The sequence below is a fragment of the Erpetoichthys calabaricus genome, chromosome 17 (assembly GCF_900747795.2).
Source record: "Erpetoichthys calabaricus chromosome 17, fErpCal1.3, whole genome shotgun sequence".
Lineage (NCBI taxonomy): Eukaryota > Metazoa > Chordata > Cladistia > Polypteriformes > Polypteridae > Erpetoichthys > Erpetoichthys calabaricus.
The window spans coordinates 5,692,584-5,704,945 of NC_041410.2; the positions used below are offsets into that span (position 1 = coordinate 5,692,584).

Below are 12,362 nucleotides of genomic sequence, written 5' to 3' on the forward strand. Positions count from 1 at the left end.
GCACTTACCAGGCAGCTGGGTCATACTCAGCCCAGATCCTCACATATTCATCTAAATGATGAGGTCCCAAGATGGAGGAGTCTCTAGTCAAGTACTCAAAGTTGTCCATTATGACAGCCACAAACAAATTCAGCATCTGGATATAAAAAGCATTAAGAAGGTATTGTAAGATGCATAAATGCATGTTCTTTAAATACGGACTCAGAGGTGGATCGATCAGTCAGTCTGTAGCAGTGTTCATTAGGCACACCATTGGAAGACCCTGTAAAAGGTTTATGATAATGTAATTGTAAGCAACAAGCTAACACAAAAATAAAAAATGAAAGAAAAAAAAACTCAAGAGCTTTATCATCCATCCATCCATCCATCCATCCATCCATCCATCCATCCATCCATCCATCCAACCCACTATATCCTAACAACAGGGTCATGGGGGTCTGCTGGAGCCAATAGCTTTATCATTCATTTTGGAATTAATACTAAGCATTAGGTTACAGAATTTATTTATGCAGTTTTGGGACAGTAGTAATAACTAATCCATCCAGCTATTTGCAGACATGTTTCATGTTTAGATCCACTAAAGGTCTGAGACAAGACTACAACTTGAACAGGGCAAGAGTTTTGCCAAGAAATTCAAAAATGTTCATAAACACAACATCTTGCATTGTATGTACATTTTAAGTAGCTATTTTCCCTTTTATTGTGACCTCGTTTGTATTTGTGATTCCTCACTACCCAATAAAATCACAAAAAAATTCACAACTAGGCCTGAAATGTTTCTCATTGTCTAAACCAGGGGTCTCCTACCTTTTGTCCCCCTGAGAGCTCCTTTTACAAAATGAAAATGGCCGAGAGCTCCTCGTGTTTTCTAACGTTTATTCTCATCGCCTATTTCAACCCAAACAAACTGAATACGCTTGCTCTGCCTGAACATTTACAAGATGTTGGTGTCCACAACTCACATTTTGCAATAAAACATCAAAAAACATCAAAAAAACATTTAGTTCACCTGCAAGTGCATTTTGTACGTCTCTATGCATTTTCTTGTGTATCTCACACTATTGTATTAAAACATGAAGGCTGTCAAAACAAAACAATACAATTCAAAACACACAGATCTGACTTCTTCATTTGTGATTTTGTCACATGTCACTGTGTCACTTTATTCACATGTCCTGTTACAGGTGGGATGTATTTTTTAGTTCGTCAGATGACTGGCACTGAGGTGTACGGTGGAGTGGAGCCACTGAGGTTCGCTCTTATGGAGTCATTTCAATGTTCGTCTCTCAGTCGTGTTCTGAACTTTGATTTCATGACAGTCATGTCAGACTCACAGAGGTATGGAGTCCCAAACAAAGCAGACGTTTTCAGAGCTGCTTGGTGAAGATTCTTATAGTTATCTGGCTCTACTAAGCTCCAGAAATGATGAGAATGCTGTTGAGACTTTAACTGTGCATTATTTTGAAGGTTTACTAATATATAATATATAAAATCTAATGTCTGTCTGCTTTTCACAAGAGGACTACTTAACGGATTTAGATCGGGTTTTATTCTATAATTTGTTTGAACATTCCAGATGATTTTGCGACTTCTCTCATTTCACTATGTATCAGAGTTCGCTTGCTGTACCAATTTAATTGCCCGAATCCGAGATTCACACAATGGGTCGAGAGGCGGGGACTTACTCACTCACTTGAAGGTGTGTTCCTTAACTCTGCTTAGCTAGCGAATGAGAGAACAATTGGATTCAACTTTGTTTGATATTTAAAATAAAGTGTTAGAACATTAGAACACTCTAGACGAGGACAGACCATTCAGCCCAACAAAGCTCGCCAGTCCTATCCACTTATTTCTTCCAATAAAACATCAAGTCGAGTTTTGAAAGTCCCCAACGTCTTACTGTCTACCACACTACTTGGTCGCTTATTCCAAGTGTCTATCGTTCTTTGTGTAAAGAAAAACTTCCTAATATTTTTGTGAAATTTACCCTTAACAAGTTTCCAACTGTGTCCCCGTGTTACTTAGGTCTTGATGACTTTGAGTCCAGATATTCTCTGAAGTGTATGCCACATTGAAAAGAGAGATTGCAATTCAGATTGTGGATCGTGATTTTATGTTTAAAAGGATCGTGATATGATTTTTTGGAAAGATCGCCTACCCCTTATTTGACTAATCAGATTTTCATATTTATGTAGGATTCATTAATCCTTTGGCGAGCTACTTGGAAAGGGGTTTGTGTGTTACCGGTAGCTCGTGAGCGAATGTGTAAACTGTGGCTTAGTTTCTTTGAGAAATTTTCTTTAGTTTTATCGTTTTCAAAAAAATCACATTACAATAAATGAGATATTAATCAATCAGGGATACAATCAAAAGTACTTTCCAGATATTTACGTTTCATAACAAGTAAATTTCATCACCGTACTCCAACTCAACTTGGCAAACTATGTGAACAGAGAGCCAACGATTTTGTTAAAAAGTATCACTACCACGGCTGGACTGGCTTGATCACTTTCTCATTAATTTCAGTCAGATGTGCTGTTATTCTAGACATCTCACAATATATTAATACATTTTTAGAAACCTCTACACATTTGTATTACTTTTTATTGTATCAGTGGTTATTTGTGTTTATTCCAATGTTATATAATGCTACTGAAGAAAAAAAACTCATTTTCTTGTGCAGTAGTGTATGTCTATGTATGGCGAGTGCTTGACGGCATCACTTGCAATTCAACATTTGTTTCAGACGTGATTTGGATAATCCTGGCAAATATAGGTGTGTGTGATGTACCAGTTCTAACTGAATTACGTCATGCTTTGCAAATTATAAATTCACCCATTGATGCAGACTGCCTCTTGTTCACGGCCGATTCTATTCATTATCTGAGATTGTAAATAGAATATCCCATTTCTCGTGTTGCCTTAGGTCATCTGGAGGTGCAATTTTTGAGCTACTTTGGTAATTACTCTGGAAATACTTCCTCTATTTTAATCATTGATGGACAGTATAGCGTCAAACAATGATAACAATAGAAAAATAGGTATAATTTGTGCAGATATGTTTCAAGTATGTTTTTTAACTTGGACATGGTAGAGGTGGTACTTTTTACTGTAAAATTGTACTTGAGGTATAGTTGTTCAAAAGTTGCATACATATTGTCACTACAGAGAGTCTCTAAAGGTCCATGTGACTTCCATGTATTAAGCACTGCATAGGTTAAGAATGGTTGGAATATGTAATTATTTGGTACCACTGGAACCAATATATTTAGGTCCACACAAACCAGGCACTGTGGTTCACAAACCTTAACACCTGTAAATATTATTAAGTATATCACAGTTGATCCTTCCACCTATTCTTTCTGTCTTTTGTTTGTGGCATCTAAAGCATTTGGCCAAAGCCCCATATCGATCAATGTGGTGCTAAAGTAGTCTTTTAAGGTTCAGGTCAGAACTTTGGAATGGCTTCTGGGCTCAGCGGTGCCTTATAAAACTCCAAGGCCTCCAATAAAAGATCTAAATGCCTGAGCCATCCTTTGTTTAAAACAGCGGTTCTCAAACTTCTTTAGAATTTCTTGCATGGCGGTCCCTTTAAAAATCAATATTATTTCAAGAAAACTGGGGGCGCCAAATACTTTGTACAAGGGTGGCACATACCCACTGCGTTGCTACTGCATAGGTACAGGCTGCTATGAATAAAACATTTTTGACAAACAATTATTTATTCAGAAAATATTACGTACATCTTAGTTATTAAATTTAAGTTAAACTTTTAATGGGATGGATGCATCTGCTTTGCCTTAACCAGTTCTTCTATGTTTGGCTTTGTTTTGGCCAGTGTAACTCTCATAAAATATACGAAAACTGTTCGCGAGTGTTTTGATTCTATGAAAGAATTATGATAAAAATAATAAGGGCTGGTTTGTGCTGAGCGATAACGGTGGGAAAACAATGCGGTGGCAGCGAATAACGGAACAGTGGATTAGTGGTTGGGTCTAGGTGGCGGGGGTAACGATGGAGCTCAGTCACTTACTTCCCCTCGGAAGGTAAAAGGTTAATAATTCTAAAAATATAAATAGTATAAATATGCAATCATTTCTCACGGTCCCACCGAAACGGCTGGTTTAAAAGGTTGATATCCATAATTGCTTCACAATGTCTCATTGGGCCAGCCTACTTCCTTTTGGGCTCATGGTGAACGGTGATAATATTGCAAGAATCCTCTCATTCTACCGTGACTTTCCTTTTATCCATAATATTCTCTTAATGTACAGGCTGGTTTACCACTTCCTGATGACGTGCTGGTGTTTACCCACAATGGCTTACTTAGATGCTCCCCAGTTGCCAGTGTGGGTTTCTCTATCTCCACGCAGCCCTTGTTGTGCCCGTCCCTTTATGTGACATTATTATATCTCTGATTTCCCAACAGGCCCTCAATGCATGTAAAGATCTGTCCAGCTAATTCAGCCCTAATCGTCACATGAACATAGCGTCAATGTGTAAACAGAAGAGCACTTTTGACACAAGGGTGCCTTGTGACCATCATCTCGAAATTCTTATTGCTATTATTATTTATTAATTTTATTTAGACTCACCAGGAATGAGCAGAGAAAGATAAATGAAACAAAGTAGAAGTAGGCAAACTCATTTCCACATTCATCCTCTTTAATTCCTGATCTTGGGTCGCAGCTCTTTCCACCGAGACAAGAGAGCATTATATCATGCCATGCCTCTCCAGTTGCACTCCTGTGAGGAAGAAAAACAAAAACAAAATCATCTGCACTTCACCATTTACTCTTTCGTGGCTTGAAACTACTTTTCATTTTGCTTTAGTATGGAAGATAACAGAAAGTATGTGCAATAATTCTGTTTTGACTGGTTTGAAGCTCATGCTAGGTTTTTGTTGTGATGTGAGATTTTACATATAACTTGATAAATATTTTGTATGTCTTTATTTGTAATTTAGTGTTTACCCCCCCCCCTTGCGACTAAGCCTTTTTGAATTTTATGACAGAGTTGGGAGAGGATGTGCTTTAAACCAGTTTGTCAAGTGTTTCTCTGCTAAAGTCTTTCAACCCCTGCAAGAAAGACTTAAAGACATATGGTCTTGGGGGTGGCAGGTTTTAAGATATTGTATTCCCCCATTGGTCCGAGGTATGGCTGTTTGGAATTGGCTTGGATCAGAAGCTTTTAAGTACCATGATGTCCTATTGGCTCTAGGGGTTGGACAGAACATCTATAAATTTATGTGTTTAACCTCACAATCTCTCTCTTACTAACCAACATCTGAAAGAAGCATCTCTTGCTAACCTGTGATGATGAAGACAACACAATGAAGAGCACAGCTCAGCGGCCATATTAAACAGGCATGTGGCACAAAGCTGAGCACCAATGATGTCTTAACAAGAGACATTTAAGTAACTACATGTCTGTGTGCCGCCTGAACTACATATCACCATTTAATCAGGTTGTATGGTTGCCAATATTCAAATGTACTTTGCATTTTGTTATTATTTATGAATATTATCAGTAATACATTATTTTATGTGTAACTTAACTTCTGCTCATCTTTTTACTACATCTAATTGCCTGAGGTTATAGATATAGAAGGGAAGATGGGGATAAGTTATATACAATAATACCTTATAAACAGTGGTAAGTCTGTGAGATTAGGCATTCTAAGGCTACATATTAATAATACAATATTACTCTACCAAGACAAAATAATTTTGTATTAATAACCATTTGATAAACCCAGTTTTCCATTACAGGCTTATAAGGAGATAGCATTAGGTAAAAGGCAGGAGCTAATTATGTAATGGTCAATAAACACTGCAATTCCTATCAACCATCATACAATGTATAAAACAAGTATAGAGTACAGAAAATCAACACAAAATATAATAAAGTACACAAACATATAACCTGCAGCAAAAAGATTTGGCGTTACTGTACAGCATGTGTGGTATTTTAGCGTTTGGAATTGTTTTTTGAAAGGTTTCAGCATATGTCTCAAATTTCTGAATGGCCATTGCAGCTCATGTGATCGTATAAGAATATGGCATATTTACACTAACGTTCTGTGGTACAGTGCTTAAAATTTACTGTGTTGAAGGAAAAGCAGTAAATAGCATCCAAACATATTTGTTTCCCCTTTCAGTGTGCAAAAGGACAATATGTAGGGCCAGGGAGAAGACATCAAACACCACTGTGCTATCCCTGTGTGGAGCGCTTTGAGCAGTGAGAAAAAGCGGTTTATAAATGTAAAGAATTATTACTAAACTGATACAGACACTACATAGGGTTAGAAATGTTTGTTCAATGCAGGGGTCAGCATATCTGTCATTTGTTTCTGAAGAAGTAAGGTGAAACAAGGCCAAGAATGCATCATGTTTGATAGATAGATAGATAGATAGATAGATAGATAGATAGATAGATAGATAGATAGATAGATAGATAGATAGATAGATAGATAGATAGATAGATAGATAGATAGATAGATAGATAGATACTATCAGATCGTCTTGTTTAAAACTGCTCACACAGTATTTATTATAGGAAAAGACTGCGTATACTTAAAAAGCGTTCACAAATGTGACCCTGTGTTTTTGTACAAGGACCAGCATGCATCGTGGAAGGTAGTGAGGGCAATTTGTGCTTATTTGATGATCTTTGTCTAATCTTGATTACCTTTGGTCAGTGATGAAAATGACTTCATATACGTTGTGGCAGGCGGCTGGGGGTGGTACCCAGCCGGGATGCCCAGAAGGACCGGAGGAGGGCTTACGCCTCATTCAGACCAAGAGGGGGCGACCGCCCTGGTGGCTTTGGGGGCCACGGGAACACAGCTTAGAAGCTCAACCCTATAGGGGCCCATGGGCACCGCCAGGGGGCACCCTGATGCCTATGGAGCCCTGGCCCTCAGCACTTCCACCACACCAGGAAGCGCTGGTGGGGAAGAAGACCAGGGACATCCAGAGTGCTTCAGGGTGTGCAGACGGTACTTTCGCCACACCACGAAGGGCCAGCAGAAGCTTATCGGGAGGCACCTGGAGCACGTCCAGATGAGCATAAAAGGGGCAGCCTCCCTCCATTCGATGGCTGGAGTCGGGATAGTAGCAGGACAGAGCTTGGAGGAGAGGAGTGGAGGCGGACCAGAGGAGAAAGGCAGTGTGAGAAGAGGCCTGGACTTTGGGGTAGAGTGGGTTGTGTGTGTACTTATTTGTAAATATTAGTGTACATAAACATGTTGTGGTGATTAAAACAATGTCTACCTGTCTGTGTCCGGGCTGTTCCCCACAACGTATTTCTTGGAAATGTTGAATAAATCTTGTAAAATAACAAATCTGTACATAACAATAACACCGTCCTGCTCCACTGACAGACTGAGGAGATCGTTCCTCCCCCACCATATGCGACTCTTCAATTCCACTCGGGGGGTAAACGTTAACATTATACAAAGTTATTGTCTGTTATACCTGCATTGTTATCACTCTTTAATGTAATATTGTTTATTATCAGTATGCTGCTGCTGGAGTATGGGAATTTCCACTTGGGATTAATAAAGTATCTATCTATCTATCTATCTATCTATCTATCTATCTATCTATCTATCTATCTATCTATCTATCTATCTATCTATCTATCTATCTATCTATCTATCTATCTATCTATCTATCTATCTATCTAAATCAGAAAATAAGATCACATCTAATGACTTTAGCAGTTGTTGTTTTCCATGTTTGGCTACAGCTTATGTCATTTGTGCATAACAGTGGTAAACAAACTGCATTCCATGGGATAAATGTAGGCCTGTGGTTCAATGTTTCATTTATTCAGTTTTCATTTGATGTCAAATCACTGATACCTTTGTCTGATTATTATTTTTATCTTTAAACTTCTATATTTTCTACAATCGGAGTATAATTAGAACTTTTGGCGATAAGATTTAAATCCAGTTTTCACATGGGTCTACAGAGTTAAGATTCATCTTTATTTTTTGTTCTTTATTTCACCTTATACAATTTTTTGTATTAGGAATTTGTTAGTTTTCGCATACCCCTTGGGGTCAGAGCACAGGGTCAGCCTTTGCATAACGCCCGTGGAGCAATTGCAACTTAACAGTGTTGCTCAAGGGCCTAGCAGAGTACGTCTCTTTCATTACACTATCATTTCATGTTAAGTATGTTAGTTTTGTTTCTAGCCAATGCTCCACTATGACTAGGATTTTCTTTTTTGCTTAGCAATGCTGAATAGTTCTTCCATCCCATCATACATTAACTGGGTCCCATTGCACTGATGACGCGGTTACATATTTTTTTTTTATGTTCAGTCCGGCTGTTTCTTTTTTTGTGGCATTGTGACAACCTAAGTGTGTCAAACTGGAAGGACACTAAGGTTTAAAATTTAGAAGAACAACTGATTTTTTTCTGTGTGCTGATCTAACTGGTGCATAAAGTTATTAAATCGAAGAGATACACTGATTAAGGCAAACCAAATTGTAGTCAGAATTCAGAAATTTTTCAAAAAACACATTTTATCTTGATGTCGGCCTTAGATTTATGTGACCTTTTCTATATCCTCCAGTATTTTTATGAAATTTTGCCTTTGCTGAGTTTATAGAAAGTTCCTATATAGCAATCGATCTTGCATTGAAAAGGAAAACAGTGCTTTACAAACACATGAAAGCGACATTCAATCTGGTATCAATATCTGTAGCAGGAATCCAAGAATGATCCTCCAGACCCATAACCAATGTACATGTACTGGTTGTTAGATATTTAACAACCCAACAATTCTGGGAAAATACAAAACCTTCTAGATATCAAATTCAGGAAGGCTGTCAATCAGGTAGTGTATAGCATTGATAACAAATTAATATGAAAACATGCGACAACAGTTACTATTTGAGATACATGGAAAGGGGGGGGGGGGGGGGAATGTCAAAAAAATAATAGGTAAAGACAACAAGTTGAATGTTCCAAACAACACTGTATGGATCTATGAGCTAAGCTGCTAGCTTCTGAAAATGAAACTAGTTTTAAATCCTTGGAACCAAGTCACATTTTCAGGCCAACTCTAAAACAAGTATACCATTGACATTTAGAGTTTACAAGATATTTACTGGCGGAACAGGTTCTTTCGAAAGTTTTGGCATAATTTAGCCCATATGCTTTTTAATGTTAGAAAAATATCAGCATTACACACAGATATATAAACAAGAAATAGCAGAAACACACAAGCACATTCGAAAGCTGCAATGCTCATTTCACTAAATGTATTGAAATTCCTAGAATACTATGTACAGGGCAAGTATTATTAATATATCATTCGGACTGGAAAGCTGAAATATGACAAAGTTAAAACTTTTCTGATTTTTTATATCCTTCAGAAAGACCATTAACTCCTAGATGAGAACCAGAAGTTAAATAAATATTGATCATCATTTTTTAACATAGTCAAGTCATGTCAAGTTGGGGAGCATGCACTGGTACAGCGCGTTGCCGCACCCACTACACGACGAAACAACTCTGGATCCTGGTTAGCAACCCCCTCAGGCAGACACGTCTCTGGAAATGACCCTCTATCTGCTGCAGCCAGGTGTTACGTGGACGACCCCTTGGCCTGGTCCAGCCACTCAGGTCCCCAACAATGATGATCTTACGAGCTGGATCACCCTCGGGGAAACGCGCCACATGGCCGCAGTGCCGTAACTGATGCTCCCTTACAATGCAGGTAATGTGCCTCATTCGGGACTCCATGAGCAACACAAAGTCAAATGGTACCCAAGGATTTTCGGAGAGACACAGTACCAAAGGAGTCCAGTCTTCGTCTCAGGTCACTGGATAGTGTCCATGTCTTGCAACCATATAGCAAGACAGGAAGCACCAGGACTCTAAAGACTTGGACCTTCATCCTTTTGCATAGATATCGGGAGCGCCGCACACCCCTTTCGAGCAACCTCATGACACCCCATGCCCTTCCAATCTGTCTACTGACTTCATAGGAAGAGTCACCAGAGACATGAATGTCACTGCGAAGGTAAGTAAACCTCTCAATGACGAGGTCGACACTCTCTCCGCAAACAGACACACTGCTGATGGCTGTGCCGAAGAGGTCATTAACTCTCTGGATCTTTGTTTTTTATCCAGGACACTCGCAAGCCCAGACCTTCAGACTCCTCACTCAGTCTCTCGAGCGCCCCGATCAGAGCCTCCATCAACTCCATGAAGATCACAGCATCGTCAGCAAAGTCAAGATCCATGAATCTTTCTTCACCAACAGATGCCCCACAGCTGCTGGACCCCACGACCTTGCCCAACACCCAGTCCATACAAGCATTGAACAGAGTAGGAGCAGAAAACACCCCTGACAAACTTCAGAATCAACTGGGAAAAACACAGAGGTCCTTCCTCCACTCTGCACAGCACTCACAGTACCAGTGTACAGGCTGGCCATGATATCCGGCAACCTCGAGGGGATCCTGGGAACCCTCAAGATGTCCCACAGGGCAGCTCGATCAACTGAGTCGAACGATTTATGAAAATCGACAAAGGCTGCAAAGAAGCTCTGCCGATATTCGCGTTTGTGCTCCATGAGAACCCTCAGTGCCAGAATGCGGTCGATGGTAGATTTCTTACGCGTAAAACCAGACTGTTCCGGTCGCTGGTTGGTGAGCAAGTGATCACGGATCCTAGTGAGGACGACCCTAGCAAGGACCTTACCCGGCACCGAGTGTTATCCCCCTGTAGTTGCTACAATCCAGGCGATCACCCTTCCCTTTCCAGATAGGCATGACTAGTCCCGTTTTCCAGTCAGTTGGGATGATGCCAGTCTCCCAAATGGAAGCAAAGATTACTTGCAATGCCAGGAGGACAGCCTTACTACCAGCCTGGAGAAGTTCACCCCAGGATACCACAGATCCCTGCAGTCTTTCCCCCCTCAGCTGGTTCACCACCTGTGCCATCTCAGTGAGACTGGGGGGTTCATAGCTTATTGAAGGATCAGCCTCACGAACCGTGGACCAGAGATATCCAATGTCCTAGCCGGAGGATCAGCTTTGAACAACTGCTCAAAGTAGCCAGTCCAGCGGGTCACATAGTGCTCTTCAAAATACATAAGCAAATTAAGGAACTTTATCAATCATAGCATAGGTAGGAAAACCATTTGCTTTAAATATATGTGTAATAAATATGCTTTAGTGAGGGAAGCTTTTTCAAAAGATAAAAGTGAGCTGAGCTGCTTTTGGGAAGTGATTTATCAATACTGAAATCATGCTGAAACCATTGGAAGATGGCCAGTATCCATCAATACACCAGCCAGTGGACAATCTAGGATTAATAGACCTGCTAAATATTTTGGCTCTGTTATACAAGCTATTAGGTATTTCCCTATACTTTTATTTTTAGAATTCCAACAAAACGTCTTGTGATGATTTCTCAACAAGAAGAGTATCAAAGCATTTTAATGTAAGTGGGGCACTGAAACGAAAGGAGAGCATCATTAACAAATACCACAGTGTCAAGCAAGATATGTTCAGTGTGGCAATAAGTGCAGCTGTGGAAATGCTGGTTTTGGATGAAGCACTAAAATCTTTTCACCAAATTTTTTCACCAAATCATTAAGACGCCACACCTGTTTAAATGTTTTTTAGAATTGCCAATCTACTAAATAATGTTCACTCAGCCTCTTGGTTGTTTTTAAGAAAAGTAAATATAAGAAAAAGATGAGTAGCTTTGGAACAATATCCTTTTCAGGTAGGCCATATGCATTTTACAACTGCATGTGTGTGGTTACGAGTACATATGCATCTCTCTCAGACAGACGTCTCGAGTTCCATATTTTCATTTTCTAAATTTATTTTACAGTTACGTCAATGATATAAAAATGTAACCTGTCTTGAAAACAGTCGTAAAGATTCCACCTGGGTTATTCCCTGATATTCCCATCCATCCATCCAACCATTATCCAACCCACCATATCCTAACTACAGGGTCATGGGGGTCTGCTGGAGCCAATCCCAGCCAACACAGGGCACAAGGCAGGAAACAAACCCTGGGCAGGGCGCCACACTCACACACCAACCACAATTTAGAATCACCAATGCACCTAACCTGCACGTCTTTGGACTGTGGGAGGAAACCCACACAAAACATGCAAACTCCATGCAGGGAGGACCTGGGGAGCGAAACTCAGGTCTCCTAGCTGCGAGGCAGCAGCGCTACCCACTGTGCCACCGTTCCACCCCCTGATATTCCCAAGGTAGCCTAAATACATAATGTATTTTCGAGATTTTATCCTAGACCTTCTCCAAGTGGTGCTCACCTAGTACACCCCCAGGTTTGCTTCCTAACTTTATGCCC

At 39.9% G+C, this 12,362-nt stretch overlaps 1 protein-coding gene across 1 annotated transcript in view; it reads right to left on the reverse strand.

Annotated features, from left to right (window-relative positions):
- Positions 1 to 12,362, reverse strand: part of LOC114667235 (voltage-dependent P/Q-type calcium channel subunit alpha-1A-like) — a 476,759-nt gene that overhangs the window by 94,359 nt on the left and 370,038 nt on the right. The window contains exons 37-38 of the mRNA XM_051920739.1: positions 4,596 to 4,746; positions 9 to 136 (exon numbers count right to left, since the gene is read on the reverse strand). Of these exons, the coding sequence (XP_051776699.1) occupies positions 9 to 136; positions 4,596 to 4,746 (279 nt within the window). The remainder of the gene's footprint in view (positions 1 to 8; positions 137 to 4,595; positions 4,747 to 12,362) is intronic.